At 36.7% G+C, this 15,981-nt stretch overlaps 1 protein-coding gene across 50 annotated transcripts in view; it reads right to left on the bottom strand.

Moving 5' to 3' along the window:
* Positions 1-15,981, bottom strand: part of PPIP5K2 (diphosphoinositol pentakisphosphate kinase 2) — a 94,007-nt gene that overhangs the window by 67,606 nt on the left and 10,420 nt on the right. For 41 of the 50 annotated variants that reach the window (XR_002341839.2, XR_014838444.1, XR_014838446.1 and 38 more), the window contains 5 exons: positions 13,320-13,515; positions 10,645-10,735; positions 9,494-9,579; positions 7,202-7,356; positions 5,974-6,075 (listed from right to left, as the gene is read on the bottom strand). Coding sequence is in view for 43 of the 50 variants with exons in the window: in XM_085014166.1 (XP_084870292.1) it covers positions 5,974-6,075; positions 7,202-7,356; positions 9,494-9,579; positions 10,645-10,735; positions 13,320-13,515 (630 nt within the window). In the remaining 7 variants the exon portion in view is untranslated. The remainder of the gene's footprint in view (positions 1-5,973; positions 6,076-7,201; positions 7,357-9,493; positions 9,580-10,644; positions 10,736-13,319; positions 13,516-15,981) is intronic. The other 9 variants (XR_014838447.1, XR_014838448.1, XM_085014176.1 and 6 more) reach the window with 1 other exon arrangement.

Raw genomic sequence — 15,981 nt, 5'->3', positions numbered from 1 at the left:
ATGGTGTATGATCTTTTTAATGGGTAATTGTATGTGGTCTGCTCATACTCTGTTGAGGATTTTTGCATTTATGTTTAGCAGTGGTGCTGGCCTATAATTTTCTTTTTTTTTTTTTTTTTTGTGCTATCTTTGGTTTTGGTATCAGGGTAATGGTGGCTTCAAAGAATGAGCTTGGGAGTGTTCTTTCCTCCACAATTTTCTGGAAAAGTTTCAGAAAAAGAGGTGTTAACTCTTCTCTGAATGTCTGGTAGAACTCAGCCATGATGCCATCAGGTCATGGACTTTTGTTTTTTCTAAGTTTTTTAATCACATTTTCAATTTCAGAACTTGTGATTGGTCTATTCATATTTTCTATTTCTTCCCAGTTCAGTGTTGGTAGGTGGTTCCTTTGTAAGAATCTGTCCATTTCTTCTAGGTTGTCCATTTTATTGGAATACAATTGCTCATAGTAGTCTCTCATGATCCTTTGTACTTCTCTACTGTCAGTTTAACTTCTTTTTCATTTCTAATTTTATTTATTTGAACCCTCTCCTTTTCTTCTTGATGAGTTCGGCTAATGGTTTATCAATTTTGTCAATTTTTTCAGAGAACCAACTTTTGGTTTCATTGATCTTCTCAATTGTTTTGTCTGTTATTAATTTCTGCTCTAATCTTTATGATCTTTCCTTCTACTAATTTTGGGCTTTGTCTGTTTTTCCTTCTCTAGATGTTTAAGGTGTAAGGTTATGTTGTTTATTTGCATTTTTTCCTCTTTCCTGAGATAAGATTGTATTGCTATAAACTTCCCTCTCAGAACTGCTTTTGCTGTGTCCCATGGTTTTGGAATTTGTATTTTCATTGCCATTTGTCTCTATGTATCTTTTAATTTTCTCTTTGATTTCTTCAATGATCCACTGGCTGTCTTGTAGCATATTGTTTAGCTTCCAAGAGGTTGTGTTTTTTGCTGTTTTTTCCTTGTAGTTTATTTCTAGTCTTATAGCACTGTGTTCAGAGAAAACGCTTAAAATACTTTTAATTTTTTTAAATTTACCAAGGCTTCATCTGTGGCCCAAGATGTGATCTATCCTGGAAAATGTTCTGTGTGCACATGAGAAGAAAGATATTTTGCTGCTTTGGGGTGAAAAGTTATATAGTTATCACTGAAGTCAATTTAGTCTAGTGTATCATTTAAGGTCTGTGCTTCCTTGATGATTTTGTCTGGATGATTTGCCCGTTGCTGTAAATGGGGTGTTAAAGTATCCCACTATTATTGCGAGCTCCTATGTTGGGTGCATATATATTTACAAGTGTTATATCTTCTTCTTGGATTGATCCTTTAATCATTATGTAATGTCCTTCTTTGATTCTTGTGATCTTTATATTAAAGTCTATTTTGTCTGATATGAGTATTGATACTCCTGCTTTTCTATAATTTACATTTGCATGTAATATTTTCTTCTATTCCCTTACTTTAAGTCTGTATGGGTCCTTAAATGGAAGTGGGTCTCCTGTAGACAGCACATATATGGGTCTTGCTTTTGAATCCATTCAGCTAGTCTTTTTCTTTTGGAGCATTTAATCTGTTTACATTCAGTGTAATTATAGATAAGTAAGTACTTATTGTCATTTACTTAAAAAATTTTTTTTTCATGAGTTCCCGTCATGGCTCAGTGGTTAACAAATCTGACGAGGAATCATGAGGTTGCAGATTTGATCCCTGGCCTCGCTCAGTGGGTTAAGGATCTGACATTGCCGTCAGCTGTGGTATAGGCTGCAGATGCGGCTCGATCCCACGTTGCTGTGGCTCTGGCGTAGACTGGTGGCTACAGCTCCGATTCAACCCCCAGCCTGGGAACCTCCATATGCCACAGAAGCAGCCAAAGAAATGGCAAAAAGACAAAAAATAAAATAAATTCAATTAAAAAAAATTTTTTTGGATTGCTATTTTGGATCTTTTTTCTTCCCTTCCTCTTTTTTTGTCTTCTCTTGCAATTGGCTGACCATGTCTAGTGTTACGTTTGGCTTGGTTTTTCTTTTTTATGTATATGACCATTATAGTTATTTGATTAAGGGTTCTCCTTATATTCTGATATCTTCACCTATATGTGTACAGAATTGCTTCTGCTTGCTGGTCTCTTAATTTCAAATGCATTTTTTATGTTCTGTATTTGTCCTCTCTTCTCATGCTTGCTAGTTAGATATTGTATGTTTCTTGCTGAAACATCAGCTGTTACCCTTATAGGGGTTCCCTTATCTGCTATTTGTCGCTTTTCCCTTAAGACTTTTAATATTTTTTCTTTGAACTTAATTTTTTTCAGTTTGATTAGCATGTGCCTATCTGTGTTTCTTCTTGGGTTTATTTTGTAGGGAATTCTCTGTGCTTCTTTCACTTGAGTGTTTCCTTTCTCATATTTGGGAAATTTTCAGTTATAATCTCCCCAAATATTTTCTCTGGTCTTTCTCTCTCTCTCCTCCTTGTGGAACACCTATGATGCGAATGTTGGTATGTTTAATGTTATCCCAGAGGTCTCTTAGACTCTCCTCACTTTTTTTCATTCTTTTTTCTTTATTCTTTTCTGTAGCAGTGATTTCTACCACTCTGTCTTCCACTTCACTTATCTGTTCTTCTGTCTCTGTTAACCTGCTATTGGTTCCTTCTAGATTATTTTTCACTTCAGGTACTGCACTACTCACCGTACTCTTTAAATCCTCTAGCTTCCTGTTAAACATTTAAGTTCTCAATCTGTGTCTCCATTCTTTTTCCGAGATCTTGGATCATCTTTACAATCATCACTCTGAATTCTCTTTCAGGTAAATTGCCTATCTCATCATTTAGTAGTTTTTGTGGTTTTGTTTTTTTTTTCCCTTGTTTGTCTGAAAGCTGTTTCTTCGTCATTTCATAGTGTCTATCTTTCTGTTTATCAGCCCCTTGATAGTAGGTATGTAGATGCTGAAGCAGGTGCCCAGTCCTGGAGTTCTCAGGGTGGTAGTGGTTCATGTGTATCCTGAGCACGTACATGTTGGGAGTAACGGTATCACACGTCTCCTGTAGCTGGGTGGCTGTTAGGGATAGGGTCTGTGCGGTAGGTGGCAGTATTTCACCATTCACAGGATTGCTTTTGTAGCTCTCAGGGGTAGCAGTGTGTCTTATCCCTCCTGCCAGCAGGTAGCTTTGAGGGCTATTTTTCATAGCTTGCAATGCTACCAGTTTCTCTTGCCACCTCTCTCTTTGCCAGTTAGGCTCTAGGGACTGCTCTCTGTAGAAACAGGAGCAAGAGCCACCATTCTGTTGGCACTCCCTTTGCTTGGCCACTCTAGGGATCTCTCTCTAAAGCCTCAGAGGCGGGGGGCTTCTCTTTAATTGCTGCTCACAGGCTCTCTCTGTAACCACAAGATGTGCATTTCTGGCAGTCCCTCCCCCTGTCTTGCTGTTGGACAACAGTGCTCTCTGTATCCCTGCAAATTGGAATGTGGGTTAATGGGCCTCTCCTGGCTCCCTTGGTGTGGGATGAGTGTCACTGACATGAGCCTTGGCAGGGCCACTAGCTGGGGCCCTGTATCTTGTGCTTTTCTCCAGTTGGGCACCGCATAGCTCCATCAGGCAGCAGGCACCGACGGCCCTCTCACAGAAATGGGCGCTGAGCCAAAGGCGCAAGTCTCTGCAGATTCTCTGGGCAGAGCCAGGCACCTTGTTTTCCCTGACTGACAGGCAGTGGGCACCCACAGCCCTTTCATGGGAATGGGTGCTGGTGCCAGCAGCTCTTCTGGTGCTGCCCCACTGGTGCAAGCCTCTGCAGATTCTGTGGACAGAGCAGAGACACCTGTGTTTTCCCTGCTCAAGCAGGTCACTGCCTTTGCAAGGAGTGTGCACTGCCACCAACAGCTTTTCTAGTGTTGCCTTGATGGCGTGAGCCTCTGCAGGTTTTCCGGGTGGAGCCAAGGCACCTGTGTTTTCCCTGATCTACAGGGAGTGGGAACCCACAGCCATTACATGGGAATGGGCACTGGTGCCAGCAGCTCTTTCTGCCACAATGGCAAAAGCTTCTGCAGATTCTCTGGGAGAAACCAAGCCACCTATGTTTTCCCTGATCTCTCAGGGGATGGGCACCACTGCCACTGCCAACTCTTCTGGTGTAGGTTGGGCTCCACTAGCGTTGGGGGTGGGGTGGAGTGGGGGGATTCCCTGCCATCAGGAACTGGGAGCTTGTGTTATTCTCCCAGGTGGTTACTCCACCTGCTCCAAGAAGTCCATTGCCCTTTGCGCAGAGCTGCTTCCCAGCTGTTGCTAGGCAGCCACCATGGCCAAGTGGTTCCCTGAGCTGAGGCAGGCAGTGTCCTTGTCCTACAGCTTGAGGAAGCAGGCACAGGGAATAAGTCCATAGTGGTGGATCCGCCCCCTTCCTTCCAGCACCCCCAAACAATGGAGTCTAGTCTCTAAGCCCCACTGGACTGCCTCTGCTTAGATGCTTCCACTGTTGTTGCCCTATACTCTAGTCCCTTGAGGCTGTTTCCGCACAGCCAACCCGGGTTTCTTCCCCCACGAAGCTGGCCCCAGCTCTCTCTTTAGGTCTGATGTCTAAGGCCAAAGTTTTAGTTCACAGCACCTGCTGGCACCTGCCTATGGTTGCCCATTGCCCATAACACTGACTGTTTGTGGAGGACTGTCTCCTTTTTAACTGCTTCACACCATTTGTCTAGAGTTCTTCCTTTGTTTTTGGCTGATCTTGTCCCTGGGTCACTGGTGGGGGAACTTCCCAGGGTGCAGGAATTAGTCTTCTTTCCAGCTCTCTCCTGGGAGAGCAGGTCCCATATCGTTTCCTTTCACTTCTTTTTCTCTTGTTCTTCTTCTTTCTTATGTTCTATCTGGTTTTGTAATGTGTTTCTTGTTCTAACATAATCTCGAGTTCTTTTATCAGTTTTTCACAAATTTTCTGTGTGAACAGCTCCACATGTAGTTGTATTTTCAACATATTTGTGGGAGCAGGTGAGTCTTATGTCCTGCTACTCTGCATCTTAGACCTCCTCTCCACAAGAGAATTTTCAAAAAGAGGTTCATGATCGGGATTTACACTTAGGAAAGAATTCTCTAATTAGACACAGCCTGGCTAAAGGTAAAGCAATGAAGACCTTATTTATCACCAACAAAAATCACACCTTTTTTAAAAAAATCATATTATAGTTGTCAAAGCTCTCAAAACATCATTTATACTAATCAATGCTTGGAAACTGTGGTGGCTATTAGATTTTTACCCATTATATTTTATTTTTTTCTTTTTTCTTTTTTTCTTTTTCTTGAGTAGAGTTGGTTTACAATGTTGTGTGAATTTCAGGTGTGCAACAAAGTGGTTCAGTTATAACTAAACATATATTCATTCTTTTTCAGATACTTTTTCATATAGGTTATTACAGAATATTTAATGACTTTTTAAAGAATATATTATAATCAAAAAGTTGAGTTATATATATTTTGATAACTATTTCAATAAACTTTGTCACCTTTGTAATCTTGTATGGTTTAAGCACATAAGAACATTATTTAAGAACATTTTTCTATAAAAACGGTCCATAGACTTTAGACTACCAATGGCATTCATAATACAAACATTAAGAATCCTTAGTCAAAAAGAAAGAGATCCAGAATAGAGGTTATAACAATTAAAAGATAATCTCTTTTTCTGAGATTGCTGGTAAACTTTAAACACAAAATTAAAATATACTTTAATCAGGCATTCCCCGTCATGGCTTAGGGTTTAAAGACCCCAACCAGCATACATGAGGACTCGGGTTCAATCCCTGGCCTCGCTCGTTGGGTTAAGATCTGGCATTGCTGTGAGCTGTGGTGTAGGTCACAGACGTGGCTCAGACCCCAGGTGGCTATGGTGTAGGCTGGTGGCTACAGCTCCAATTGGACCCCTAGCCTGGGAACCTCCATATGCTGTGGAGAAGACAAAAAAAAGAAAAAGACAAAAAAAAAAATACTTTAATCAATCCTACCTTAACATCAGTACCGTCTGTGGGCATAAACTCTTCATATATATATGAACCTGTTTTTCGTACACTGCTTTCTGGAGAATAAACACTACTTCTACTGCCAATCTGAAAATTTTAAAAAAAGTCCATTAATATGAAAACTAAATTATTCTCCTCAGTTTTATAAAACCCTTCTTACTATCTTTCCATCATTGATATTTCAAAAATGTTTTTAATCTACAAATATTTAACACATTATATAGCTGAAACTATATATTTTTTGCTGTAATTATAACATTAAGAAAACTGTTTCTAAGATTCAATCATATTGCTGCATGTAACTGTTCATTTTTACTATATAGAATTTTCCTTTATATGAATATTCCATAATTCATTCATTCACCTATCAATATATATTTCTAAATTTTAGCTAGTAGAGGAATGTTGCATCAAACATTCTTTTAAATAGCCCTGTGCACAGATGTACAAGGGTGTTTCTAAGGCATTTATTAAATGTGGAATTGCTAGGTGATAGAATATCCTCATATTCAACTTACAAAAATAATGCCAAAATCTTTTAAAACTGTTTTAGTAATCTAGAGTCTCTCTAGCAATATATAAGAGTTCCCACTGATCTATAAATATCTACACTTAATATTGTCAGATTTCTTAATATTTGCCACTCTAATGAATATAAAACAAGTACCTCATTGTGTTCTTACTTTGCATTTCCATGATTGTTTATGAAGTATGTGCATTTTTATCTTTTCATATTGCTAGGAAGAAACACTGCTATCAATGTTTGGGCTTGTGCTCATTTATCAACTACCTCAATCTTTCTGATCTTGCCAACTCAAAAAGTAATTCAATGCAATTATCTTTTAGACTTGATTTACATTTATTTTATTATGGGTGCAATTTTGAAATACTTTCATGTATTTAAGAGTCACTGATATTACTTCTTCCATGAACTATCATTTTTCTAAAAACAGCTGATATTTATCTGAATTTCTCACATGACAGATACATAAATGGAAGATAGAAAGAAAACCAAATAGGTATTTTGCATAAATAGTAAATAACTAAAATAATGCCTTATTTTTCCTAACAGAGTTTGATGTCAATTTTATTAATTTATCTCTAAATGATACATTCTTACTTAATCATAGTTTTTCTAAATACTTGATTATTTTTAGTAAAATTCATACAACAATGTATGAAGAATAGTATTCTCTAGGATAACAAGGATTACCTTTCGAAAAAGTCTTTGACTTCCACCACCAGCAGATGTTGGATAATAAATGTAAACATTGTGATCTTCTGCACTGACTGGCTTTTCTACAAATGGCTTTTGGAAAACTTCCCCATTTACTTCTACATGATCTTCCCCTTCAATCAGATTGCATTCTATAAATCAAACATAACAGCAAAAAACCTAAATACTGTATGTTATCTGGATATATTAGTATGATTGAGAACCTTTTTTTTTTTTTTTTTTAACTAGAATAGAGATTACAGAGAAAAGTAACTTTGGATAATGTAATGATTTGATTTTTCTTTTATGGCCGCACTCATGGCATTTGGAAACTCCTGGCCCAGGGACTGATTCTAAGCCACAGTTGCAACCTTAGCTGTAGCTGCAGCAATACTGGATCCTTTGACCCACTGTGCAGGGCTGGAGATCAAATTCACGCCTCTGCAGCCATCTAAGCCATTGCAGTCAGATTCTTAATTCACTGTGCCACACAGGAACTCTCTGATTTGATTTTGATTAAAAATATTTATACAAACATATACCTCAACATTTACAATCTGTGATATTAAGAACTACAGTTGTTCTTCAAAAATCTAATAAATCTATCATTTTACCCTAACATCCCAAGGAATTCTAAGTATGATATGAAATGATGCCCAAGATCTGGGAAATAACTTCAAGAGTTCCCGTCATGGCTCAGTGGTTAACGAATCCAACTAGCAACCATGAGGTTGAAGGATCCTTAACCCACTTAGCCTCACTCAGTGGGTTAAGGATCCAGCATTGCCAGGAGTTGTGGTGTAGGTCACAGATGCAGCTTGGATCTCGCATTGCTGTGGCTCAGGCATAGGCTGGTGGCTACAGCTCCAATTGAACCCCTAGCCTGGGAACCTCCATATGCTGCAGGTATGGCCCTAGAAAAGACAAAAAAAAAAAAAAAAAAAAAAGAGAGACAGAGAGAAATAACTTCATAATGCTATTATCTTCTAAAAAATGTATGGAATCGGAGTTCCCATCGTGGCGCAGTGGTTAACGAATCCAACTAGGAACCATGAGGTTGCGGGTTCGGTCCCTGCCCTTGCTCAGTGGGTTAATGATCCGGCGTTGCCGTGAGCTGTGGTGTAGGTTGCAGACGCGGCTCGGATCCCGCGTTGCTGTGGCTCTGGCGTAGGCCGGTGGCTACAGCTCCGATTCAACCCCTAGCCTGGGAACCTCCATATGCCGCGGGAGCGGCCCAAGAAATAGCAACAACAACAACAACAAAAGACAAAAAAAGACAAAAGACAAAAAAAAAAAAAAAAAAATGTATGGAATCACTCATACCACAAATACCATGAAATATATTAAGTTACAAAATCAACCACTATATACAATAAGCAAGCAACGAAGAAGTTTTACTTCTAGTCACATGAGAAAAGTTTCTGCTTACATGTAATGCTATTTCTGGTTTTTAATAAAAGTTGCCCTAGTACACAATGAAGTCAGGAAAATTCCTAAAAATATTGTTGTCAGAATATTAAACATTAAAAAAGATAAAAGTTTATCCTACCTTCTTAGACTAAGTTATGTGTAACTTATATGCTGGGTATTAGAGAACCAGTAAAATATAAGAAAAGCATTTATTATTGTTATGTTTTACAGATGCCCCTGAGGCATATGTTAGTTCCCAGACTAGGGGTCTAATTAAAGCTGCAGATGCTGGCCTATGCCACAGTCACAAGCAACATCAGATTCCAGCCGCACCAGCAACCTAAACCACAGCTTGCAGCAATGCCAGATCCTCAGCCCACTGAGTGAGGCCAGGGATCAAACCCACATCCTCAGGGACACTGTTGTGTTCTTAACCCACTGAGCCACTATGAAAACTCCAGAAAAGGGTGTTTTAAAATACTAATAATAATATTTCAAAATTTCTACTTATCACAAATTTAATTGTGGCATCCTAGCATGAAGTTTCTAATACTTAATTCAACAATCATACATTAATCATTCGTTTACCACAATCAACTCAAATGTATTAAGCATTTAACTAAAAAATTCTTTATGATTCTCAGACATGTAAAATTTGGACCAAAGAAATGTAAGATACACAACTCCTGATTATTAGCTAGTGTTCTAGCTCATGGTATCACATTTTAATTGAAATATAATTGCCTATTTGGATCATTTTAAAAAACTGAATAGAATACCGTAAGTTACTTAAATCCTTTCCACTTAATTATAGAAGAGAGTGGTTCAGGAGTATGTTAAGTGACAAAAGGTAATTTGTCTAAAATCTCTTATTCTTACCTTTGGGATTATTTGGATCACGGTTCAAAATTGCATAACGAGGAAGTAAAATACCTTCAGCTTGAAGAATACTATATACTTCTCTCCTGAAGAAAAAAGAAATATCCTTATTGTTTTACTGCTCTGTTTCACAATGAAGATATTACTGTACTATCCATAAAGTACATTACTACTGTTCTACCACTAAAAAAAGCATGTACATAAAGTTTTTTTTTTTTTTTTTTTTTTGTCTTTTTGTCTTTTTAGGGCCACACCCATGGCACATGGAGGTTCCCAGACCAGGGGTCTAATCGGAGCTGTAGCTGCCGGCCTACACCAGAGTCACAGCAATGCCAGATCCACAGCAACACCAGATCCGAGCCACACCTGTGACCTGTATCACAGCTCATGGCAATGCCAGATCCTTAACCCACTGAGAAGGCCAGGGATCGAATCTGCAACCTCATGGTTCCTAGTTGGATTCGTTTCCACTGAGCTATGACAGGGACTCCCTGAAGTCTTTTTTAAGTAAACAAATATGTATCAAACTTCAGATATTAACACCATTACTAACTGGGAGAAAGGAAAAAAACAAAAACAGAAAAATAAAAAAATACAGGGTCTTATGCTTCATACAGCATTTTCATACATGTAACTTCATATTGTAATGTGAACACAGGATTATAAAGGTAGCTATTAGAGTAAAACATCAATTAAGTGAAATACACAAATGCATTTGTATTTTATAATCTCTCTTAGCTATCTATGCTTTTGAATTGCTAAGATATACAATGAAATATTTTTCAAAATGGTTACACTTTACCATTAAAAACCTAGTTAAACTGGATAAAGCCTTAATTTTCTCAGTCACATGATAGAAAAATTGTTCATAATTGTCAATGGTTTATGAGAGTCTGAAAATTAAATAAATCTCATTTAAGTCCTTGTTCTAATACCTAAGGAACTACTTGTAACTGTGGGCAAATTAACTTATCTCCCTAATTTTCAAGGTTCTTCACTTGTAACACTGGGTATAAAACACCTATTTCTAATTATCATTTCAAGGATACCACAAATTTATATATATATACACCTGATACCATGTCAGCTTATAACAGATAATAAGTAAATCTTAATTTTCCTTCCTTAATTCAGGCAACTTAACCACTCACCTATCTTGTATGAGATACTGCATATTCAAGTCATTGATTACAAATGGATTCCTGAGTTTTGCATAGGCAACTGCTTTGTCCAGTGGAAATCCTAAGAACACATGTTATTAACATATTCTGTACAGTCTCAAGATAAACTGACATCCATAACTTAATCAACTTGAATTTATGCCACTTCCCATAAAACATTAATTTCATTATTCATATAACTGCTTTCTTTATAAGGTAGAGAATAATAAATACATAAAAATTTATCTTACACTATTAAATAAATCTGATTTTTTCTTAGTTAATTAGAATGATAAGGCACAGCAAGCCAATGGTTATATAACCCAGTTTAGAGCACTGACATGTTAGATGATGCACCTGACAGAAGGTAAGATAATTTCATATACAAATAGAAGTCCACATATAAATAAGTGTATCACAACGACCTCATGATTTTCTAAAAATTTATTTAACTCTTCTTCTCACTTAAGATAGTCTGATGCTTATACATATAAATTAGCTGATAATTCAAAGAACCTATGCATTTTTAAACTAGCAAAAGAAAAATTAATTTACATTCAACAGATACTCTCAAAATATAAAAATATATGAGCAGAATCATGTTTGTTGTTATTAGGTCGATGTTAACACATCAGAAATTAAATCCCTAAAATTTCTAGACCTTGGTAAAATTACTAATTACAATGAAAATAAATCAAATGGCAGATATACTAAGAAAAGTTCTAAAAAATAAATAAATAAATAATTTTAATCATCATAGTTCACTCTCTGTACTGACACTTAAAAAAGACTCCAATTTTATCCATGAACGCATGTGATTAAGAAAGGCAGCATACCACTGAGCTTAAGAGCAAAAACCAGGGTTCAAATGCCAATTCCATTAGTATGCTACAGTCTATCTGTGAAGATATTGTATTCTGTAGCATTATCAGAATAACAGAGGAAGGAAGTGTTAAAGCATACTGAAGTTGAAAAAAATAAAAAACAAAACAAAAAGCTATAGTCAGTTAAAAAAAGATATATCTCTAACATTCTCTTAGCTTTTAACTTTAAATAGAAATACTCTATACCAAGAATCACTTGACCACAAATTACAATCCTTTCTAGTTTTTTAGACTCTAAGAATTCATTACTTACTGTAAAAAAGATGTTTCTATGTCTATGGAAGCCTTCTAATGGAATTCAGGAAATAAGAAACACCCATCATTACCCTGCTTTTGTTTTTTACTAAAAAGGAACTCTGTCCTTACCAAGAGAAAGTATGTGGGATATGATCTTAGGTAGTACCTAGTTTTTATAAGCAAATAACTAGCTTTTACTTAAGAGATAGGGAGAACAATGTGATAGTAAGGAAAGAATACCTTATTCTTAAGCATAAGCAAATTTTAAGATTCTCTGAAATGAGGGACTTAAGTCTATAAAGAATACCAGGGCCTTGATTTCTCTATGAAATAATGACAATTAATACAGGCTATCGGGGCACAAAAAGTTTTACTTGCTCCATTCCCTTCTTGCTGAGGGGGATGCTTTTTAAAGACTTAACTAACATGAGACTTTAACATGGCTGGAGACTACATCATTTGGTAACAAAAATAATCTAATATGAATACATTTATAAGAGTGTGTACCTTTTAGAGTTCTTAGTGAAAATTCATTTAATTCATAGATTCTTAGTCATAAATTTTCAGATATACACTTTACTATGAATTACTACTTACACTTAAATAATATTTCAGTTTGATTTACAAAAGAGAGCAAGCAAAACATAAAATTCAAATATCAAGTTCTTAAAAGAAATACAGAATTTCCTAGTGGCTCAGTGGATACATCATTGTCACTGCTGTGTCTTAGGTTACCGCTGCGACATAGGTTTGATCCCTGGCCTCGGTACTTCTGCGAAACTTCTGCATACTGTGGGTATGGCCAAAGCAAACCAAAAAAAGGTCTTAAGAAATCAAGTATAAATGTATAGATGAGGAATGATAGATCACTTCCTCTATGGCAAAGTGTAAGAGCTTAAAATCTTCAATAATTTGGAGTTCCCATCGTGGCGCAGCAGAAACCAATCCGACGAGGAACCATGAGGTTGCAGGTTCGATCCCTGGCCTCACTCGGTGGGTTAAGGATCCGGCCGTGCCATAAGCTGTGGTTTAGGTTGCAGACGTGGCTCGGATCCCACATTGCTGTGGCTGTGGCGTAGGCCGGCCGGTACAGCTCCAATTCAACCCCTAACCTGGGAACCTCCATGTGCTGTGGGTATGGCCCTAAAAAGACCAAAAAAAAAAAAAAAAAAAAACCTTCAATAATTTAAGAATTTACTGGAAGCCATCTAACTTTTAGGATATTGGTTTATAGTACCTCCACAGGATGATACTCTATTAAAATCAGGTTTTGAAGAATGATACGGAGGGGGAAAATCTCTAGATATAATTAGTAAAAAATCTCTAGATATAATTAGTATAATTACAATAACACTAAATTTGTTTTTTAAAAATATACACAGAAAGAAAGACTGGAAAGAAATATATCAAAATGTTAGTGTCATTTTATCTGTGAGACTAAGTTTAATTTTATTTTTTTCTATTTTATCTAATATTCTACAATTAATATGTTTTAGTTTTATAGTCAAAGAGGATAAAGGAGTTTCCCTCCCTGTTCTTTAATACCTTTAGAATGGAAAGATATAAGACAATCACATAAAGGCCAGTTTTCCACTGGTTCATTCAAAATGACATCCTCTTCAAACACTACTACTGTGATATATTTAAATAAGGAGATCCGTTCAAGAATTTCCTTCATTGGTTTGGATTTGGATTTCTTTGCCATGGAACATATTCCAACCACAATCTGCCTTTCCGGTGGCTAAAACAGAAAGAAAACAATAAATCAGGTTGACTTAATAAGAACTCCAAAGTACAGCTATCTTAAATCTTTTTCAAAAGTAGGTAAGACATGAAATAAATCAATAAAAGTGACACATTAACATTTTCAAAATTAAAAAGGCATTTTTCAAAATTATATTATTGTTAAATAAAAAAGAGCTTTCTACAAAGGTCCAGAAATTTTTTTAAGTTTCAGACTACTTGCTATTTTCATTCAGATTTCAAACTTAAATACTTCTTTAACTGTCTCTAGCATTTATTTTGCCTTATCCACACCAAAAAAGGGCAAATAAGAACAAAACATAGCTAATCCAAGGAAAAAGGTCAACCGCAGATAAAGGAGTTCCTTGGTAGCCTAGTGGTTAAGGATTTGGCATTGTCACTGCTGTGGTTTGGGCTCAATCCCTGGCCTGGGAACTTCTGCATGCCACAATCAAAAAGGAATTCTCTTGCCTTAAATAAGATATTTTCACTACAAAGCTACACAGTGTTACACTATTTTTTGTAGATGGAGCTTGAATGTGAGCTGGTCACCAATGACAACTTAGAAGAAAATTTTGGAAAAAGCCACAGTGCCAACCAGAGGTGTCAATGTTCTCTGACACCATAACTTCATGCTAGACATTCCTACTTAATGGTGCTACTCATTTTGGACACCCGTGCTACAGCTCAAAGGCCATGATTCAGTGTGAAATTTAAAAAACAGGATATAGAAACAACTTATGAGTAGCTCACAAGTTTTTAAAGTTACTCAAGATTCATTGTGAGATTTTCACATTCAGGTACTTAGACAATTTTATCAAATATAAAGCTGTATCCAGCTTCCATCTCAGTTGTTCTCTCTCCCATGACATTTCTGTATTTCATATGACATTATAATCTGGGCCAAAACATGTTTTACTAGACTTTCTCTTATAAGTCTAAAAATAAAACTGGATAACACCAGAATTAAGTTATTCTTCTTTATGCCTAGCATTACATTCTTTCCTCTAAAATGAAATTTAGAGTTCAAATTGGTATTGGATCTGATGGTAAATCAAATACAGAAAATCCTAATCTCCCTAGGGTCTGCTGTCTTTCCCCCTCTGATCATCCATTTATTCAATTCTTTCCTAATCAAAAGCCTCAACACAATTCATTATGATATGCCTAAAGTCGTTTTTCTCAAACAAGAGCACACAACCTAACATCTTTGCAATCTTAACAACAAAAGAATGATCTGAGACAAATCATTTTATCAATCCATGGATCTAATAAACCAAATCAAGCTCCTCAAAAGTCACAACTATGCGGAGTTCCCCTTGTGGCACAGTGGAAATGAATCCGACTAGGAACCATAAGGTTGAGGGTTCAATCCCTGGCCTCGCTCAGTAGGTTAAGGATCCGGTGTTGCCCGGAGCTGTGGTGTAGGTGGCAGATGTGGCTCGGATCTGGCATTGCTGTGGCTGTGGCCTAGGGCAGCTGCTATAGCTGCGATTCAACCCCTAGCCTGGGAACCTCCATATGCCATGGGTGTGGCCCTAAAATGCAAAAAAAAAAAAAAAAGTCACAACTATGCTTATGAATGTGAACTCAGTTTAATTAGTACCAATATCCCAAGAACTATGCAAGGTACTGAAGAGTTAGGTATACAGAAACTACATGTCCTCAAGTAGTTGGCGTCTAACAGGGAACACAGTAATAATACAGTACATAATGATACAAAGAGTAGAAGTATACATGTTAAGGTACAGAAATGGTATTGAGGAAGAAATGTTCAAGTCTCTCATGGGGAAAATAATAAAGAGAGGGGCAAGAGTAAACAACAGGAAATCTGAACAAGGTTTTGAAGAATGAAAACCAATTCACAAGATATCCAGAAAGGAGGGTCACTTCATAGAGCTAAAGGAGTACATACAATAGCAAGAGACATGGTACAACATGGGCTATGTGGGAAATAAAAACCTGATATTGCTAAAACATAAAAGGTACAAGGGAAGAGAGACAAGTACAGCTCTAGACATAGGAGAGAGATAAAAGTCCTTACATGAAAGAAGACTGAGCTTGATTTATGAATGACGTTTTCAATATGTTTAGAAGAACTCTAAAAAAAAAGTGGGAAGATAGAGCCCGAATCAATAGTACTTTCTAGTCTAAGTAAGTCAGGGAAGCTTTACTTTTATGTTTTACTTACTAGACTTCTATATGAGACGTGAGATGAAGAAAAGTTTTGCCTGGCATGCAAAGTTTGAAAATCATTTTTGGGGGGGGATGATATTGGGAGTGGATAGATTTTAAATAAGTGACCATCTGATTTGCATTTTAGACATGTGTAACTGTGTTGTGAAAAGCGTTGTTAAATAACTACAAAAAGTAATTTGAAGAGTCATCTAATAGTTATTTTTGGTTCACTTTTACTACTTTTCGCCAAATATAACAAGTTTTTTGTTTTCAAACAAAATCCTAT

The sequence above is a fragment of the Sus scrofa genome, chromosome 2, assembly GCF_054392235.1.
Source record: "Sus scrofa isolate SSC_HxYL_T2T_F1_AM1 chromosome 2, Sscrofa_HxYL_maternal_Yorkshire_Landrace_v2.0, whole genome shotgun sequence".
In the NCBI taxonomy this organism is placed as follows: domain Eukaryota; kingdom Metazoa; phylum Chordata; class Mammalia; order Artiodactyla; family Suidae; genus Sus; species Sus scrofa.
Note: the sequence above shows the minus strand (reverse complement) of the source record. Positions and strands in the feature narration are given on the sequence as shown.